The following is a 20,836-nucleotide window of genomic DNA, read 5'->3' as shown; positions in this document are numbered from 1 at the left end:
AAATAAAATAAAATAAAATAAAATAAAATAAAATAAAATAAAATAAAGCAGGTTTCTCCATCACTAAGGAGCACACTGACATAATTACCCTGGAGGGACATGTTCTCACAGCCCTCACAAAGAACCGCTTTATGTGTGTGAGGAGAACCCGCGCGGCGCGGGCCAACGTCACGTTACTCAGAGCAAGAGAATTGGGCCGGAATTCCTTAAACCCGCCTCAGAACCCGGCACCAAAGGGCATTAATTCACCGATTGCGCAGCCAGCCTCGTACCGCCAGCTCCCCCTTCTCCTCAGCGGGGCGCCGCGGACTACAGCTCCCGGCAGCCCGCGGCGGGGCGGGCCGCGGCCGGGGGTGGGGGGGACCCGGCGCCTGCGTGTCCCTGCCGGGCCGTGCCGAGCCGAGCCGGGGCTATGCTGAGGCCGGAGGTGGCTGCGTCCTACCAGGAGGTACGGGCTGGGGGTGGCAGCGGCAGCTTGAGCCCCCCTCCGGTTCTGGGCGGGCTCGTCGGCAGCCTCGGGTTGCCTGTCGCGAGTTATCGCGGTGCGGTGCGCGCCTGGGTCAGTTGGACGTGGTGCCACGGGCTGTTTGGGGCTTCGGGTTGTCGTAGTGCTGGGTGTTGGGGCTGGCGTGGGGTTTTCACGGCGGGCTGGGGGCCGTTGGAAGGCGGTGGACCGGCAACAGACCTGCGGAGAGGAGCTCTCCTCTTGCCTGAGGGCTGTATCCGCTAGGAAGGCTTTACCCGTGGGTATCGGGGTGAGATGGACTCGTGTAAAAGCGTGTGTTCAGGAGGGAGGAGTGCTCGGGACGGCTCACCGAGTCACGGCGATGCCTGAGAGCCTGACCGGCTGTGCAGGGTGCCCCTGTGCGGCACTGGCACCGCGCCCCATGTCCTGGGCCGGCCCAAGCTCCTGGTGCGGTGATGCTGTGAGCGCAGCGGCTGTGCTTCTCCGTGCACATCCCTAGCAGGGTGCTGAGACGCCTGCGATCTCCTCTTCTGACCCTCCCTTTGTCCTGTGCCTTCCTGTGTGCAGGACTGAAGGGAACTGCTGGCTTGCAAGCAAGCTCCTGCGGTTGTTTCTCGCTCAGCTGTGTGTGTGGAGCCCTGAGGAGTGCTGAACAAAGTTGTTTCGTGCCCTTCCTGCTCTTGGTGCCCTATCCTATCTCCACGTCCTCTGACAACCTTACCTGCCCTGCGTGTCCTCGTTCCTTGCACGTTAGCACCGTGCTTCGCCTCTTTATCAAAAACAACACATGGGAAGAGCTGGGCTGTGGGCGAAAACACCCTTGGTGTATGCCAGGTTCCCTGCTGTCAATTGCTGCGCTCTGGGGATTTTGCCTGAGTTTCTGGAGGAGCCAGGACCAGCTGGCAGAGCCGTGCAGTGATGCTGTGCCAGCCTCCGGGCTGCTGGAGCGCGGCCCCGTATGTCAGCGTGATGCCGTGGTGGACCATGAGCAGCGTGGGCTCTTAGTGGCCTCAGCGGGTGTGCTTGCCTACCTTCACATCTTGTCAGGTCAGGTGCTGGGGATTTGCAGTGAAATTATTATTTTCCGGGGGTTGGTTTTGTGTATCAGCTCAGCGCACCTGAGGCAACGCGAGCGCTCCCTGTTTTTGACTAGCTGTACTGGTGGTATGTGTGAAGGGCATGTCAGACTGCCTGCCTGGTGGAGATAATAAAATGCGGTCGCGTATTGTTTTCCTGTTTGCTTCTTAGGAAGGCTGAAAGGTTACATTTTTCTGACTTTTTCTTTTCCTATGTGTTTGAATCGCTGTAGATCCTCTAGAGGGGATAATAAGCGTTGCAAATTGAGTTCTTGTTTACACTCGTGTTGATACCTTCTTGCTGTCAGAAATAGAGTTCACCTACCTTCTACACCACCTCAGTCGAGGTGTCTGTACCCGAGAACCCAACCAGGGAGGTGTGGGAGTCAGCTGCGAAACTGCAGTGCCTCTGTAACTTGTGGAGCTGTTTGGATCAGCTCTGCTGGGAGGAATTTGCAGAGTGTAATTGGAACCGGCTTTTTAGCTGATGTAGCAAAGCTGGTACAAAAGGCCCAGTGAATATTCTTCCTGTGTCAGAATAGCTTGTTTTGGGTCAGGTAGATAGAAGTGATGTGGCCATACAGAAATTAAATTAAGGCCATCTTAAATTTCGTTTATTTTATGAAGGTAATTGAAACAAGTATCTTCAGTTGTACCCCGGTAAGTCTCCTGCAAATGAGCTGAGTGTGCAGCGTGTTATTTACCTGTGTGCTCCTTGCCTCACACCATGGGAAATCATGCTTTATTTATGTGCAGAGCTTTTAAAAAACAACTGGGTAACTGCTTTCAACTTGCTTTGGATGGTGGAAATGAGTACAGAAGTACGTCAGGAGGTGATGGAGGCTTTACGTCAGTCTTCCAAGATGTGAAATGAGTGGACTGTTTCCTCATAAGCGCAAATGAGGATTTGTTAATGGTGTAATGATGATAATTTCAATACCTAATTAGAGGTGCATGAAAGGAAGATACTTCATTATGGATACATGCGTGTTACTGTTAGGTAAGTTGGGGGAGCAAAGTTTAACAGTATTCAGCGTGGCTACTGCATTAACTGTGCACTCGTTTTCCTTAAAATAGGACTCTAGCTTAGGCCCCAGCTCACCGTGCTGTAATTTGTGTGTCGTTCCCTGGCATAAAAGAAGCTTGGGAAACATACAGTAGATATGTTTAACACACGGGGGGGGGAAAAAGTCCAATGGTTCATGATCTCGTGTGATGCCTGTCTGATGCGACAGGCTTCTGACTGTGACAGAGGTGTCCTGGCAGTTTGGGCCCAGAGCTCTGAACAGCAAAACAAGAAAACATCTGGTCTCTGCTGCTGATTTAGAAACACTGGAAGGCTAATTAGTTGCATAACCACTAATACCGAGTAATATTTACAGTGAGCTCAAATAAGTACCAGAAATGTTGGGGGTGTTCATTGTGTTTTAATGACCCACCTACCTACATGGCTACGACTAGGTTTATTTGCCCTAGAACCTGTCCAAATGCAATTTACTTTTTATGCGCCTCTTTGTTAAGAAGTGCTAATGGTCTGTTTGCTGGTATGTGCTGTGGCTTCTTTATACCTACAAATATGTTCTTGAGTGACAGGATGAAGTTCCTGCTTATTTCAGAAGGCATTGCCCTAATTGGGGGTTCGGTGTGAGCTGAAGCTGCCAGGGGAACAATTTCTTTGATCTCAAAAGAAGAGGCGATGCTATCCTTGAAGAAGCAGGCTATAAGTAGGTTAAATGTAATGTGCCATCTTTCTCTTGTGCAGTGCGCAAGTCATGTAATTTTCAGGTATAGGTCTACACAAAGTGACTCTTGAATTGTTCAAAGTGGAACGGGATCTGGGTGCTCTTGGGCTGGGGGCATGTTTCTGTGTGTTTGGTTAGTTGGAGCCTCTCTTATTTGTACCATAGAAATTCCAGCAATTGCAAGTTGAGAGCATGTTTGGAAATTGAACCACTGTTTTAACTACACAGCTGAGTGAAGATGTGGAGCAAGTGTCTGAAAACCCAGCAGATGAGAGAGGAGGAGAAATGGGAGTTCATGAAGATGCCAGCTCTGTTATTTTACCAGGTGAGAACTATTGTCAGAAAAACTACCAATTTAAAGTGCCTGATAAGCTGCTCCTGTGTAAGCTTTTTTTTTTTATTTTTTTAATTGCACTTGTGAGAGCAAACAAAACCCCAAGTGATTTAGTTTGAGGAATAAGTAGAGCTGGAAAGCTAAGGAGCTTTTCTAGAGATTGAGATGAGAATATTTCTTTGTCATGAAATGTGCTCAGTTAAAGAAAACTTGTCACACCTGGTTCTGAGATAGCTTAGTATGTCTTCTGCCTCTTGTGCTGGCTGTATCTTTCCTGAGTTGCAGTGTTTGTGATGGCAGTGGATTGCAAACAAAGTCTGTGCCAGATTTATGTGAGCAAGATGCAGTACCAAACACAGGCTTCAAAACAGATTTTAGTTAGACTGTTTGGACCTGCTTTTGGAGAGTGTGGAGCAGCGTTAATTGCTTATTGCAGCCCAGATTTGGGTGGTAAGGTAAGCCAATGTGAAGTGAATATCCCCTAAATGTTTTGCAGCAGTTTAAGATGGCTTTTTTTGTTCTTGTTAGTAGTGCAATTTTATGCATATCAGTGTCTTAATTTTCTTGGCTGACATCTTCTGGCAATGAACTTCAGAACGTGTGTGGCCACAGACCTTTATATGAGGTTATGTGCTCAACAAGAGCTACAATAAGGCTAGTGTTTGCTGTGGTAAGGACCAAATACCAAACCATGCTGTTATAATTGAAGGGCAGAGTGTGGTATAGCCTGAGAGGGCCTGACTCATTAAATTACACATCACAGAAAAGTCAGTATAAAATATGCCAGTTTATCTCCTTCTCTGTGTTGGATTTTAATTCTCATTTAGTGTGTTCAGCTATATATTGCTGACAATCAAAATGTGACATGTAACTCGAGTGCCTAAACCTTTTCCTTACAAGTATTGCCAAAAGAAATGGAGAATGCAAGGAGTATGGGGGGAAAAGCATTTATACAGTTCTGCGTGTACAGGTGAGATTAATCTTCTGAGGATAAGCTTTGGAGGCAAGGAGGAAGGAATCAGGTCTGTCTTTTTCTAGATATAATTGGAAGAAGCCTTCTTTTGTGAAACTTTCTGCACTATGCACAAGGAATTATGAATTAGACTCCAGATATGAGAGGGTAACAAATGTGCAGTCACTGCTGCTATGGTGGAGACATAATGCTCCTACACAGCTATTTGCATTGTTAGAATATTAAAATCTCTCTGCTGACACACATGTTAAACGTGGTCAGAACCAGTTCAGATTGGAAGGTGGAGGGGAATAAGTTGTATTTTCCAGGAGGAAAGACTGACCATTACCTGCTTCTTAAGAACTTTGAACTTTATTTCTGGGTTGGCATTCTTGAAAATAAGCCTTGTTTCGTGCCATGCCCTGAAGTGAATGCCAAAATCAACATGTGGAGAAAAAAAAAAGCACAATCATACAAAGACTGTGCCTCATGCTGGAGAAGGAAGCAGCTGTCTCATTGATCATTAAAAACAGTAATAGTTGTGGTTTTTAAATCAAGCTGAGTTTGAAATTTACTTTCCTCTCAAGTGGTTGATCTTTAAAACAACACTGCGTAAATTCAGCTCCCAAATCTATATTTTAAAGTCCTAATTCATATTCTGTTTGGTTCCAGATAGTGAACTGGGTACCAGTGCCCCTTCTTTGCGTTTCAGCAAGACCTGCCTAAAGAATGTTTTTTCAGTAATTCTCCTGTTTATTTATCTGCTACTCATGGCTGTAGCTGTATTCCTTGTCTACCAAACCATCAGTGACTTCAGGGAGAAGCTCAAGCACCCCGTGATGTCTGTCTCTTACAAGGAAGTGTCCTTGTACGATGCACCTGGTAAGTCTGGTAACAAACAGGATGGGTAGAGTTGTTGTTCATGTTGACCTTGCACTGTTCTATGTTTTCAGTGTTGATTCTCCAGGGCCGGGAGTACGTATAATGCTTTGACCCACACCTTTTACTTGCTCTTTTTTATTGTGTGTTAATATTATAGGACAGATATGGGGGGGTTCCTGCTAATAACATGTATGAGAGTAGCCGTGGAGTGTGCTGCAACATTTGATAGGTAGAAAGTGTTTGCACACTCCAGAATAAGCCCTCTTTTAGGGAAATAAGATAATTCCTCATGAAATATTCCCGAAACAGTATTACTGAAGCAGTTTAGCACATAGGATCTGAACCATGATCTCACTCCGGCACTGGACAGTGAAATGCAGTTGACAGTTAAGACAGTGGATTTTCCAAACAAACCACAACAAGCCCCACGCTGCCACTTCCTACTGTTGTGCATTATTTACAATGCCATATTACATCAGAAGGCAATGACAATGTGATGTGGCTGCGGAGAACAGTGTTGGCATAAAAATGTGGTGTGGCACCAGAAAACTGGATTGCAGTTTGCAGGAGGGATTACCCTGCAGAATCATTTTTGAATAGTGAGTTCTATTATTATTTTTGTTAACTTATCCAGTAACCATTCATACGTAGAGCTGTGGCAGCAAGTGCAGCTCAAACAGCTTTGGAAGCTACTTGTACGTCAGTTTCCAGTTTAAAAATAACACTTCTGTTTTAATGTCTTGCCACATTTTACAAACCACTGTTCCAGTACTTGTGGTTGAAAGGTGAGTGTTTCATGTTGCTGTTGTATTCCTGTATTTTTTTCTGCGTGGTTAGTTAGGCTCAGCTCTGTTAGTAGGTCTCTGAATTTGACCTGTATAGCTCTGACAGTAAATTAAAGCGGTGTTTTCCCTTTTCTTTCTTGTTTTTCCCTTTTCTCCATGTGAGCTTTTTATACGGCAACAGGAAGAAAATGTCATTGAAAGAAACAGAGCAACATACTTATAAATCCAGAAGTATTGGCAGGGGATTCCTGCCAGGTCAGAGAACATCAATTAATGTAGCCCTTTGCTTCATTGCTCTGTTAAGGTTAGATGAGATGTCAAGTTGCAAGCATGGAGCACTGAAGAAAGAAAGAAAGCAGTTTTAGACTGATGTATTCTGACTACTTTGACGTCTTGCATTTTGGTGGACAGGCCATCTCAGCTGTGTGAGTTAATCATATCTAATAAATTACACTTTTTTTGGTAGTTTGTCTAGATTATCTTCAGGCAAGCTTGTTTCCGATATTAAATATGGCATAGCAGTTTTGGTTTTGGGCCTTGTGTTTTGCTAGCTTTCTACAGCTGAGGTGACTGAGGTTTTTTAATGCTCGCTCTTGCTGCAGAACCACAGACTTCGGGTATACACATGTAAATGAATTTCTGTAGAGGTGAAGAAGTAGCCTGCTACCTAGCAATAAAAATAATAAGGGATTGGTACAGTTAGTACTTGTTTTATGGCTTTGATTTTTATCATGACATATTTTGTGAACAGAAGATGCTAGATGTTCTGAAGAGCATCTTTTTGCTTTTATGAGATCAGCCAGTGACCTTGAATTTCTCACGTATAGTACATGTGCTTTTTCCAATGAAAATATGACGTGTTAAATGACAGCATCTGGAAACACGTACATATTGAAGCACTTTGTGTCCCATTTGGCTTCAGTGGTCTCCTAGCTTACTTCACACATTCTTCTTGTTTGGGGCCGGAGGAACTCATTCATTAGCTGCAGGCTTGTGGGAGGACTAGGGAAATTTAGCAACTTCTGTGAACTTCTGGTTGTGGTAACTGAATTGGAACCTGGATTTTCTTCATTATGTTGCAGGGTTTCTGTCCTGATGTGGCTGGCACTGTTGTCCTGCTACAGGAAAATACTCGAGCACGTAGTTTAATCTGATTGTTTTGCTAGGTCTTGGCAAAATAGCTCAGTATCCTGTGGGATTAATTTCCAGAATGGTAATCTACAAACACGAGAAAGAAGTCAACTCTTTCCAATGTTTTTTCTCCCGAAACAGGTATTGCCTTTTACCCAGGCAAGGCTCGGCTGCTTAGCTGCAAGCATCATTACTATGATCACATCCCGCCTCTGATAAATCCAGGTCAGCAAGGAAAAATCGAGTGCACCACTCGGAGAATCAACTACACAGATCCTTTTACTAATCAAACAATGGTAATAATATAATAGAATAAACCTTATTCAGTGGGGGGATTCTGCTTGTAATGGTATTTGAAAGTAAAACTATTTCTGAAGTGCTGCAAAATATCCTTGGTTCTGGGGAAGGGTTGGTTTGGTTGTTTTTGTTTTTTTTTTCCAAGCCATCTATCCTATTGTTTTCAGAATTGTAAAAAAAAAAAAAAAAAAAAAAAAGTCGGTGTGTGTATATATGGTAGGAATGATCAGCTGTCATGTGGCAACATGAAAACCTGAATGGAACAAAAATCTTGTTTTTCACAATGAAACTCCCTTGATTCCTCTCCCGAATGAATTGGCAAGCAAACTCCTTGATAATGTAAATCTAAGTTTGATTGAAAGCAGTAGCAGTTTTGTCTTTAAAGCAGGATAACTTCTGTCTTTTTGCGTGTTTGCTGGGAGTTAAATACTATTTTTGTCACACTTAGAAAATTCTTAATTAGGTGCCAAAGCATTTCATTGTACTGAAGTGCTGTGTGCCAATAAGATGGTATGTTAAGATAGATATGATCTATCATAAATTCCTCTTAAAAATGCGGGGAATGTGGCCTCTGCACAGGTAAATGTTCAGAAAATAAACTATTAAATATGATCATTTGTATCTCATCTAAAGTTATTGCTCAGGTCCTTTCTAAGGAAACTAAACATGAACATACAATTCAGTTACCTCTTCGGACAGCTTTTTTTTCCCCCATCTTCATGTCTTGCCTTTTGTCCAGTCACCGTTTCTTTATGGGAAGCAGCTCCTTAGTATACTTGAAAATAATACTTTAAATCTTAGTATTTAATTTTCTGCCACTATTACATTATTTTTGCATGTTTTAGCAAACTAAGAACCTGCCTTTTATCCTGTGTGGTAGGTTTGTTTAGAAACTTGTGGATCCCATAGGCTCTAGTCCTATGATTGAATGGGGAGGCACTGAGGCAGACTTTTGAACCACACAGAGCCATGTTCAAACGGGTGGAGTCATTTTGCAAGCAACAACTTGCTGTGCAGTGTAATTCCTGCACTACTTTAAGTTGTATTCTGCCTTCTAGCCAGCTTTTTTTTTTTCTTTTTTTCTTCCCCTCATCCCTCCTCAGCATCTTGCTTAAGGTGCTCAGGGCTATGAAACTGTTCCTTTTGCGAGGACAAGCCTGATGTTCTCCACATCAGACTCCAAATTAACTTGTTTCATGTCAAGAGCTGAAAGTTCCTAGGTTGTAATGCCTAGAACTGTTTTGATAGTCTGTCTGCAGAATGCAGGCTGCAGAGCCTTGACTGGTAATTCCACATGAACCCAAGTCACTGGGATGGAACTAGAGCAGATTTCTTAGCAAAACACTAAATCTTGATTTAGAGACTTCATTTTTACAACCAAAAGGATGAATTTGTTAATACGAAGGCAGGCATTATTTGGGGATATCTTAATAGGTGTGCACTTACTAGAGGCCAGGAAAAGCTCAATGTGTATTAATTAGATTTCTGCAGAGTATTAGTGATAAATGCCAAATTCAAGAATGGGAAATGAGGATTCCTCTCCTACTCTCACTGTCTCTCTGTCTGCTTATAGAAGTATGCTTTGGTTGTTCAAGGCCCTCGTGATGTGAAGAAGAAGGAACTGGTATTTTTGCAGTTTCATTTAAATGAAACAGACCAAGATTTTAGTGCCATTGACTACCTTCTGTTTTCTTCTTTCCAAGAGTTCGTCAACAGGTATGTAAAGGGATGGTGAACCTGTAACAGCGTTGAACTTGCAGCCACAGCAATACTAGTGCAAGGAAGGCTATTTTGGGTGGAAAGGTAGAGAGGCTTTTCTGATTATTCTTTTTATTAAAAAAAAAAAATAAATCTTGGATTATTTCTGTTGGACTTTCATGTCTTAGATTACTCATCTCACTTTTTAGAAAATGAATTGAGGATACTTCCAGTGACAGAAAGTGCCCTTCAGCTGTGCTTCAGCCATTTGCTGATGCACTTTCTAGAAGTTTTGACGTTTTCACTGTCTTGCTGCTGTCCTCTGCTGTGGGTGATCAGGAAGTGGGTTGTACTTGGCAGTGTGATAATGAAGGGCACTAAGAACACAAATGTTTCTGTACCTTTTTTTTTTAGCAGTTACTATAAAGATCAGATTCCTAGATCAATTTGTTTCATTGATTTCATTGTAAGATTAACTGTAAGTGTTTGTACTGCTAGTTTTAAGATTCTAAAGGATGATGTAATTTTGTAGATGGGGGTTTTAAAAATACTTTGTTTTGATTTGATAGCGATGCCATAGGAGTGACTGATCAACCTTTTGCTAATTTTAATAGGAGTGGAATTAATCCTGTCTTGAACTTTCTTGAAAGCTCTGCTCTTTTTCCTTGCTTGGGAGAATAAACTCCATGCTTAAATTGCTTATTTTTTGCTTTTAATTTAAATTCAAGTTCTGTTCTTCTCTCTGCGATCCAGACTAAAAGCTAGTCAAGAGGCATTAGTCACAGTGAGACCTAATAGAAAGCCTTACTTTGGTAATGGCTGGATGCAGAGTGAAAAAGGGAGAGTGGATAAAGGGCATACGCAGCGTGAATTAAGGTGATGGAGGGGAAGAGAAGTAACACTTTATTGCAGCAAAGCATTTTTGGAGGGTTGGGCATGATCGTGCTGGTGTTTTTCAGACAGAGCAAAGACTGAAAGTGTTCGGTCATGGTATCTCTGGGTGGCCAAAGACCAGCTGTATGAATTTTCTTTTTATGAAGTGTTTCTGCTTCAGTGAAGGAGACAGACATTAAGTTATCAAGTACTTCCTGTAACTGTACAAAGGCACCTCAGGAACCTCTAATGTTCCAGGTATTTTATATTTCAGTACGAGAAAATACCAATGGAGAGTAGTGATGGAGAAGGTGCTGTTTGTTCCTTGTGCGTTGGATTTTTCTCAGTTTTTGTGGCTCATGCTGCAGTTACCGGTAGGTACAGTGGGACTGATTCCAGTGAGGTGCGTGGTTGTTTCAGTACTTCAGAACACGAGCGTTGTCTGAGACCATCCCCAGTGCAGGAGAGATCAGAAGGTGTGGTTGCATTGCAGCTAGTCACTGCCGTTTTGCAGAACGAGCGAACTTACCAAGACACAAATTCAACTAATCATACTCAAGTCTTGGAAGCCACATTTCTCTGCTCGTTGTACCAATTTGCAGATAAGCCATTTAAAGGGGCTGTTTGTTTCCAAACTAAAACATGCGTGTCCCCGTTGAAGCAGGCAGTATGTAAAGTGTCTCTTCCTGCATGGAGGTCTGCATGTTGCTGTCTGAAATGCTTCTACCACGCTTTGTGCAAAGGTAGGTTAGGTGTGCAAAACAACAGTAAGCACTATTGCCAAGGTCCTAGCTGGAAGGCTGTGTTTGTGCCACAGTAGGTGAATATGTAAGAATCATCTGTAAGCTGCCTGGAGAAACTGGGATTGCAACCTCCTGCCTCCAGGTTTCCCAGGTCAGACAGGTTAGATGGCAGAATCAGGCCCTGAAGAGAAGGGGCAGTGACATGCTGTTCCTAAAGCAGCTGCTTTGTCCCTGTTGGAAGGCAGCAGAACTGAGGCTGGGGCATGAAGGCTGAGCCTCAGTTATGCTTGGAGCAAAGCAAAAGACAGGAAATGTCTGTTTGGGGATGCATCCTTTGTGCCTGTTTGTGGCAGACTGGCAGTAAGGCTGTTCCTGAAGTAACCCAGGCAAGATGCTTTGGTACTGTCTCTTTCACAGCATCCTCCAAAGCTTGGTACAAACTGCGTGCCTTACCTCGTTTGGGATTGTGTAGTGCTCTCCTGGCATCCCAGGGCACCAACTGGACAAGTTCGGAGCAGGCTGAAAACTTGTGTTTTCTCCTGAGCATGAAGTGCCCGTGAAATGTCATGGATATGTGGGGTGTGTTTGGATGTGGCATTGTTCTGTCCCACTTCCAGCAGGAGGGGAAGCAGAAATGGCTTCCAGGTTGTCAGCAGCTGCTAAATTTAGCTGCTGGAAAGTCTGGACTGATATCCTTAGAAACTGTTGTGTATCAGCAATGTAATTTTGTCCTTCCATATAGCCTCTAAGGGCTTCAAATGCTCACTGTTGTTAACTACTTTTCCTGACATTGTCTCACTTAAGGGTTATGAGAGCATGCTCTTAGCACCGTGCCCAGCAACTCATGGAAAGTGCTGTTAAAGATCCTGAGCTACGTGCTAAAACTCATCAGCTATCATAACTTCCTTCACAATTTTATTTGCAATGGCTGCAAAGAGCTTAGGGTGGAATGGGTAAGGCAGACGGCTGTAAAATACATGTAGGTATTCCATCAACTTAAATCACACTCTGAACCCCCTTGAAATTGGTGAGAGCAGTCCAGCTGTATTGACACCGCAGCTTCTTTGTAGGCACTATTCTGTGCAGCTCGCTTTTGCTTTAAATAACAAGAATCGTATCAGTGAACAAATATCATAAGCAATAATAAAAATGGCATCCAGATTCTTGTGTCTTTAAGGATTTTCCTGAGGCATAGCAAGTGGTAAGGACTCAGCGTCCAGTTGTTTCTGTCAAGGGTTTTATTCTCTGCAGCTCTTGTGTTAAAATTGGCTCAACAGACTGCATGAAGCTGGCAGTGCTTGCTGGTTTTGTTCTGGCTTCCACAGAGCACTGCTGAACTATATGCTATTGTTGGACTGAGCTGGAAGGGTACCGCCACGGGCTTCTTTTTCTTTTGTATTTGTCTTTTTTTTTTTTTTAAGACAGTGGCAGCTGCTGTCTGTGCCATATTAATTGGAGGGAAGGAAATAATGAAACTCTTGCAAATTACCCAAAAAGTGTAGCTAAAAATACGAGATCCTTTCCTCAACTATCATTAGTTTAATACATGGGTTTAAGAAGAAAATCCTCTGAACATATTACTGTCAAAACTATTGTTAGCTTAGCATGTAAAATAACTTCTAGTCATGTGAGATGATGAATACCAGTCTGAGCAGGTCAGAGATTATTTAAGTGTCTAAGCAGAGCTTCATCTTTACTTCTTTGGTCTGGATTGCTGCGTGCAGAGAAATAAATAACAACACAGAAGGGTTGAGGCTTTCAGTACCACATCTGACCCTTTATTACATCCCATGGTTGTCAGAGAGATTCCAGTTCCCTGAGCACAGGGGAACTCAGACACCGTTTGCCCTCTGCTATTATTTGTGCAAAGCTTCTGTGTCTCCGCTTTGTCCCTTCCCTCTCCCTTTTTTTTTCTTCCCCCTGTCTCTTTGGCAGTGGCCTGGGTTATGGGCGCATGCAAGGAGATGCCTTCTCAGATTGCTTCTCCTAAGATACTGATGTTTTTTTTTCAAGCCCACAATTACTGTCAAAGGCTAAATACTGTATGGCTGCCTGCTTACCAAGTGAGTTGTGGCTGTAGCGCTCAGCTCCATGTCATAGCTTCCTGCCTCAATTTTCCATTTGGTTTGGAAAGCTGTGCCGGGATGCTGTGTTGAGTCATGCATTAGGCGTGTGACTGGCTGGCAGGGTGCTAATTATGTCTGTTCTTCCGAGTGGCAAAGTACCATGTTCTTCCTGACTGTCCCATCAGCTGCCGCTGTACCCATATACCAAAAGGAGAAGAACTAATTGCCAGGCTAGGTCTCCCTACGTCAGTGGTTTGTACGGCAAGGAGTAGCCAGGTGTTGGATTTTGCTGTGATGCTTTGCCCAAATCCTCCCAGTGGGGGCTGGAGGAGCGTACTGCCATCCTGTTGGGACAACTAAGCAAACAGCTAATGGTACCGATAGGTAAAAATGCTGTAGAATCATAGAATGGCTTGGATTGGAAGGGACTGTAAAGATCACCCAATTCTAACGCCCCTGCTGTGGGCAAGCATACCACCCACTAGATCAGGTTGCCCAGGGCCTTGTCCAACCTGGCCTTGAACGCCTCCAGGGATGGGGCATCCACAACCTCTCTGGGCAATCTGTGCCAGTGCCTCACCACCCTCTGAGTGAAGAATTTCTACTTAACATCTAATATAAATCTCCCCTCTTTTAGTTAAACTATCCCCCCCATGTCCCATCACTATCTGCCCATGTAAAAAGTTGCTCTCCATCTTGTTCTAAGTCCCCTTTAAGCACTGAAAGGCTGCAATGAGGTCACCCTGGAGCCTTCTCCAGGCTGAACATCCCCAGCTCCCTCAGCCTCACCCTGCTGGCTACTCCTCTGGTGATGCAGCTCAGAACCCTCAAGTCCTTCTCCTCAGGGCTTGTTATTCTTTGCATCCCTTGCCAAGCCCAGTTCCAGCTGTGCCTTGGCTTTCCTGACCCCATCCCTGCACACCCAGACAGCATCCCTGTGCTCTTCCCAGGCCACGTGTCCGTGCTTCCACTGCCTGTGTGCTTCCTTCTCGTGCCTCTTTGCCCCGTAGGGCCTTGCTCAGCCATGCCAGTTTCTTGCCTTCCTGTCTGGATTTCTTGCACGTGGGGATGGTGAGCTCTCGTGTTCTAAGAAAAGGGTCCTTAAAGAGCTGTCAGCTTTGTTCAGCTCCTTTGTTCCTAAGAGCAGCGCTCCAAGGGATCTCATCCACAAGGTCTTTAAATAATTGAAGTTCACTCTTTGAAAGTTCAGGGTCCTGACTTTGCTCTTTGCCAGGCCCACACTCCTTAACATCATGAACTCACCCGGGGCATGGAGGCAGTCTGGGCTGCAGCAACCAGTCTGAACCTCTCTGAGTTCATATCCTGAACTGCTAAAGCACTGTGGAATATCTGTCTTGGTGCCTAGCTTGTATTAGTTTTTCCTTCCAGAAACGCCTCTCTTTTCTGTTTGTGTGCACAGTGGAGTTCTGTCTTTGAGCTCGCCACCTGAAGCCCTGACCCCACAGCAATGGCTTTTCGAGGTTTTGCCTTCCTACGAACGTGTGCATGTTGATCGATGCTGCCTGAGCAGGCAGCGTAGCACAGAGTGGCCATCAGTACCATACTCCTATCAGTCTGTGCTCTTGCTGCCTCGTGCGCAAGACGTCATAGTTTGTAGGAAGAAAAGGAGCCCCAGATCTGAAAACTAAGAAAAAAATAAGTGTAAATCCCCCCAGAGCGGGTGCAGGGCCAATCTTCCCAATTGGCCTGTTCTTCAGGACAAGAGCCTGCTTCTTCAGCTCTGCTTTTCTTCTTCAGTTCTTTGCATCTTTCTCCTGGAAGACCAAAATGGCTTGATCTCCCAAGAGGCCCAGCCATGTACTCCCTCTGCCATGTGAACAGAAGTATGCTCTTTGCCTTCACCTAGGAAGATTTATTCTGAGTCAAAACCCCTTCTCCCTTGCCTTAAGGACCAGCGTACCCTGGCATGGCTCTATAACCTGAAATCTATCTCTAGTAAAAATCGGCAGCCTGTGCTTTAATGCTTCATGACTCATGGCAGGGGTTTACCCGCTCATTTCGAGTGAAACCTTGTTGAAAGGCAGCTGCAGGGATAGGCTTATTTCGTGGAGGTGACGTGAAAGTGGCTAAGATCACAGTGCTGAGGAGCTCCAAGTGAGTGGAGTGGTGAATTCACCACGTCCTGTGCATTTAGCAGGCACAAGGCAGACACCAGGCAGGCCCTGGAGCTACCTCTTTATCACTTGCTGTGTGAGGGGTATTGGGAGACTTTAAATGGGTGAAAGTCACCGTATGAAGTCACAGCTCCCCTGTAAAGCAGCAGATCTGCAGGGGGAGGCAGTGCTGGGACGGTAGGGCACCAGGGGGGTCTTCTGCAGTGATGAACATGAATGCAAGAACTAAAACACTACTACTAACAGTGTTATAGATAGGCTCAGTTTTAGCCTATCTAAGTATAAAGGGCATTTTGTACATGCTTTGAAGTGTAGGCCTTACGTTTCACTGCCTTCAGTGTCCAGACACTACTCTGAGTCTGGTCAGTAAAGTAATGGTCTCTTTCCTGCAGTCGAGAAAAAGCAGAATTCATGAAGGAGTGTGAAAGTTCATACTCCAGCTGGAAGTTTTCCGGAGGCTTTCGAACTTGGGTCAAGATGTCCTTGGTGAAAACGAAGGAAGAAGACGGTAGTGAGACTGTTGAATTCAAACAAGAGGTAAAAATAATATTAACTTCCCAAAGATCTTATTTTATTTTTTTAGGACCTGTTAGTTGATGTAAAAATAGGGTGCTTTCAAAAAGTTGCATGTTTTTAATGAAAATTGGCTAACAAAACTACCTCTTGGAGCACTTAGCAACATGAGCTGGAGGAAGAGGTTGTTTGTTTGTTTTGAAGTGAAATATCAGGAGGCTGGCTTTTGTTTGATGGCAGCCGTTACACCACTTGCCACCGAGCAGTCTTGGAAGCTGAACTGGCTGTACAGTGACTTGTGTTCTTTCCCAACGTGGAGAGGCTCTGTCGAAGTGTAAATGTCGTGCTGTGCTATTGGTATGGTGACACATCGCAGGAAAAACATCTCTTAGCAGAGAGGTGAGAAACTCCAGGCCCTGCCTGTGTCAGCAGTGACACCTGTAGTCTAAGGTCTGGGTCTGAAGAGTCTGATACAGAAACAGTAACAGAGCTACCTTAGTTCAAGGTAGGGATTTTCAAAGAAATTATCAAAGTAATAGTAATGGAAAGAGGTACTGCTTAGGTTACCACATGATGGTAGATGGTCTGATGGTAGGATGAAGAGGTAAACATAAGCTTTATAAACAAAACAAAAACAAAAACTTTATAGCACTCTCAGGTCTGCTTTTTGTTTAGATTTGGGATTTTTTGTCTGTTGAATATCCTTAGAAATGTGGAGTATCTCAACTTCTTGCATCATGTAAAGCTAGAAAATATGCAAGCTGAAGATGCAAACTTAGCTAGAGATGAAGTAAGTGTGATTTTCATTCCTGTTCTGTTTGCACTAATGGACAGGAGAATAATCATGTTTTGAGTCTGTTAGCTTGCTCCTGGTGTTGCTGGGAGAGGAAGAGGCTCATTGGTGATGAGAAAAGAGAATTTTAAGAGCAGTCCTTTTTAGATACTCCATCTTCCAGGCACACTATTACACTTTCCCTTAGTCCATGGTCCACTTGAAAAGAGTGATTACGTGGCAAAGCTTTGGGGAAGAACAGAGCTGTGACTGTGAGGTGGGTACCTGCTGGCTCCACTGGAGGAGGGCAGCAGAAGAATCCCCCAGTCATGCAGTGAAGGCCTTTACAGGAAGGATTGTATCGGTCAGCTGATGTCATGTAAGCAGTGGCAGCAGCGGTCTGTCCATCCTTCATCACCTATAACTCTGTTTCACTTGCCCTTTGAAACTTACCTAGCATGGGATTTCTGAAAGTCCCTCTTTGTGTGTCTAAGTCTGAGGTATCTCAAAGTAGAAATAAGAGGCTGACCCAAAGTCAGAGAAAGCTGAGCTTGTGACCGTAAGCATCCATTCAGTCCAGCAGTTACGGGCTTTCCAGTCATCTGTGTAGGTGAACAGTGTACTTACTGCTTTTTAAAAATAAAAAATAGGAAGTAGGAATTGGCACAAATGTGAATTTCGTGTCAGTTACCCATTAATAATACAGCCGAAGCTGAAATAGCTCAGACAAATTGCACTAGCTTTGTTTGACAGCAGAACGTCCGCTCAATTTGAGTAAGGAAATCCATTCGCCTTTCAGATCTAAAACTGGGAGACAGCATGCCAGAAGGGTGCATACAAACACCGGGACAAAAAGCACAGCCAGGCGGTCTGCTGAGTAGTCCAGTAGCCATCACTTGGTCTTTTCTGCTCTTCCCATTGCTTTTAGCTAGCTGTGTGAACTGGTGGTTTCCTGGTGTGCAGTTTTCTGGAATGAGTGTGGCTGGGGTGGTCGCACGCTGCCATAGTGTGACGGGCTGTAGAAGTGTAGGGTAACGAGAGGTGGTAAAGCTCCCCTACACGCAGAACGGACAGGTGCAGTGCTTCTGTGTGGTCACAGCCTAAAATCTGGTCCGGCACAGGGTGCCTCTGTGGAGGGAGGAGTCTGAGAGAAACCTGAAGGTATGTACAAAGAAAGTAAGCCGTGGTAGAGAGGAGCCTAATGTTCCAGGCAGAGGAAGGCTGAACTGGCGTTCCCTAAACTTTGTTTTCACCTGCTAGCCTTTTCTGATGCACAGAAGACTGGATTACATGACTGAAGAAAGTAACTTGTACCTTTTCCACCTTTTTTTCCCCCCTCTCCCAGACTAGTGTGGTTAACTACATTGACCAGAGGACTAAACCAAGAAGTGACCAGCTGTTTTTTGTCGTATTTGAATGGAAAGATCCTTTTATACAGACTGTGCAAGACGTAAGTAAAATATTAGCACCTTCTTGTTGTCAGGCTACAGATGCTCATGGTGTGTGTTTGTGTGTGTATGCCTCTGAGTTTCCACCTGGAGTAAGGTACCAGAGGAAGAGTGAATTTACTTTTGAAATTTCAGTCTAGGCTTGTTTGTTTTGTTTTTAATTCAGTAATAAGTATTAAGTGGGGCTCAAGACCTCAAGATCTGTGGCCTTCCCTTGCCTTAGTGACACTCAGCATTATACTTGCAGCTAAAGGTACATGTAGCTATGAAAAACCCATCACCTGTATGTTAGCTTCAGGTCAAGTCTGAACATTTTGCTTAAGTAAGTGTGCTAGGATAATTTGATTTAATGACTTTTCCTACTAATTGACAGGCAAGAAGCCTAGACTTAAATCAGACTAATAAAAATAAATTGACTAGTCTAATTTTTGGCCCTTAAATGCAGTACCAAGTTCTGTTCATATAAAAACAAAACAAAAACAAACTCAAAATTCAGCTCAGTGTACAGCAGCCAGAGGTGTGCAATGTGCCAGAAAAGATCCCTGTCAGTCACTGGAGTGCTTCAAAGGTGTGGGGATCCCTGCAGCTATGTGTGCTTGAGCATGTGAGATGGATCTGATGCTCCAGGGGAGAAAGATCTATTTGCCCTACTCAGAAAAATACAGAACAGCAAAGTGTGCGAAGACAATCTGTTTATAATTTGGCATTTAAAATGGCCCAGCTTGACAACCTGGTCTGTCATGGAAAAAAAGCTCTCAATTTTTTTTTTTTTTTCCCCCCCCCACTGTGATTTACAAATAGGGGAAGCCTGTTTTAAGACCCTCTGGCTTGGGTGGTGACCTAGTGACACTGCACTTGTGCTGACCGTCATCAGTGCTGCGGACTCCATGGCGAATCCGAAAGCTGTGTTACTTTCTTGCTGCCTAAGCCTAGATCCACTCACTTTTTCTCGAGATCCTAGAAGCCATCGTTGTGCCTAGAGGTGCAAGGAGAACTGCAAGCTATAAATAAGCTTAACTACTCTTGAACCAAATATAGTTAAAAATAGAAACATAAAATACTTGCTGCAGTAAAATACTTGCTGTAGACAGAAACAGTTGCCACTGTCAAAACCTGGTTTGGCGTTACAATGCTGTCTTGTTAAAGCTTTCCAGCAGTTGCTTCTTCTAGCTTTATCTTTTGGAAGATCGTCTTTCATGTGACTGCTTGTTTTTGTAAATCTTTAAATAACGTAGTAAATGTAATCCTTACGGTTAAGTTAGCAGTTTAATAATTATCTCCAACATTTTAAACAATTTACCATGCTGAAATAGCCTAAAAGGAATTTAGCAGCTAGTATAGGCATCTCCTGGGATCTGTGCATTTCCTTCCTCACAGAAGGAATTGGAAAAATTGTAGAGCAAGGCAGATGTGTGGCAAAGGCACTAACTCCAGGCCTTCTGTGGAGCATGAAGGCATGTGCCACAAAACACTTCCGTTAGCAGAGTTGTTTGTTAATGCATAGGTATAATATATACCAAGTCAGAGGAGGGGAATAATATTTTTAATCTCTTTCAGATAATCACAGCAAATCCTTGGAACACGATTGCTCTTCTCTGTGGCATCTTTTTGGCTCTGTTTAAGGCAGCAGACTTTGCGAAGTTAAGTGTTAAGTGGATGATCAAAATCCGAAAGCGACATCTGAAGAGGAGAAGTCAAGCAATGAACCACATAAGCTGAGACTGCCTTTTAACTATTCGCAGCAGAAGGGACAGAAGATAACTGGAATAAACTTCATTCAGCAAGACAGCAGCTAAAGATATAAACCAGGTATGTTTTCTTCAGGAAAAACACAGCTGCTGGAGTAACAGCCTAGTGAACTGACGTTTGGACTTCAGAGAAGAACTAACTCTAGGCAGGGCTAACAAACTCATGCTTTTCTCTTCCAGATTTAACAAGCTTACCTCAATGTATGGGGGGAGTGGGGAGGCAGGAGAAAATCCACTAATATGCTATAGCAGTTAAATTCTTTACATAGAAAAAAAGACTGTTTTGAATGCTTTTCAGAACAGGAAGCTATTTAACTTCTGCATGAGCTGTGACCTGCATCTACTACTAGAATGGACTTACTACTTTGACTGTTTAGTGGAAGGTAAAGCCCACGCAAAAAAGAAAAAAAAAAAAAAAAAAAAAACGGTCTGGCCTCCCCTCTCCAAAGTGTGTGTTAAAACAAAATACACTGGAATTCTATTACATGTCATTTTTGATTTAAAGTGTATTGACCTTAATATTAAAAAACAAACAAAAAAAAACACAACAAACATGTTCAAATAAGCTGTTGTATACCTTCTCTTGAAACTGACAGCTCTCAGCTGCAGCTAGAGTTTCACAGGAGCTAATCCAAACAGGAGTATTAAGGCAAAATGTGTAAGTAAAAACCACAAATCTATCAGTCTAACTCAAAGTAAACTCAAGCAACTCAATAGCGGGCATCTGAGCTGATGACAGATTTCAGTCTAATTCTCAAGACTATTACTCTTCCTTCTTTCCTGCAGTCTTTGCTGAGGAATTAAAAAAGTCTTTCATCAGCCTGGCATTTAAATGAGATTCTCTATTGTACAGAGAATGTGCACTAACTGTGCTGTGCGGTGTGTAGTCTTTTTCTTCCTTATAAGTCCCTTGCTAGTCCAGATGCCTAACTGAGAATTGTGCAGTCTGCAAGGCAGCAGTGCACTACTGCGTGTTTGCTCTGAAGGGGTTGCTGCGAGGAAGGGAGCATGCTGAGTTAACTTTTGCTTCTTCCACCCTCTACTGCTGGAGAGTGCTGATAAAGCAGTAAGTATGGCAAGAGTACCCAAAAATTACTTTTATTTGAGCCTTTTAAGGAAGTGTTTTGGGACAAAATGTACTACTTCCAGGTGATTTCTAGAGCAAAGTCAAGGCA

The 20,836-nt window shown here is 43.8% G+C and overlaps 1 protein-coding gene across 5 annotated transcripts; it reads left to right on the top strand.

Moving 5' to 3' along the window:
• Positions 1-296: 296 nt before the first annotated feature.
• PACC1 (proton activated chloride channel 1) lies at positions 297-20,480 on the top strand. 5 transcript variants are annotated; one of them, XM_035321139.1, is made up of 8 exons: positions 297-448; positions 3,513-3,609; positions 5,351-5,452; positions 7,510-7,664; positions 9,239-9,381; positions 15,573-15,717; positions 17,811-17,915; positions 19,471-20,480. In XM_035321139.1, the coding sequence occupies exons 1-8, from the start codon at positions 413-415 to the stop codon at positions 19,630-19,632; spliced, it is 945 nt and encodes a 314-aa protein (XP_035177030.1). In that variant the 5' UTR covers positions 297-412; the 3' UTR covers positions 19,633-20,480. The 5 variants fall into 5 exon arrangements, with proteins under 5 accessions (XP_035177030.1, XP_035177028.1, XP_035177031.1 ...); XM_035321137.1 differs by having other exon boundaries at positions 298-448; positions 5,243-5,452; XM_035321140.1 differs by having other exon boundaries at positions 320-448; positions 3,450-3,609.
• Positions 20,481-20,836: the final 356 nt, after the last annotated feature.

This window comes from Oxyura jamaicensis, chromosome 3 (genome assembly GCF_011077185.1).
Source record: "Oxyura jamaicensis isolate SHBP4307 breed ruddy duck chromosome 3, BPBGC_Ojam_1.0, whole genome shotgun sequence".
Taxonomy (NCBI): Eukaryota; Metazoa; Chordata; class Aves; order Anseriformes; family Anatidae; genus Oxyura; species Oxyura jamaicensis.
Note: the sequence above shows the minus strand (reverse complement) of the source record. Positions and strands in the feature narration are given on the sequence as shown.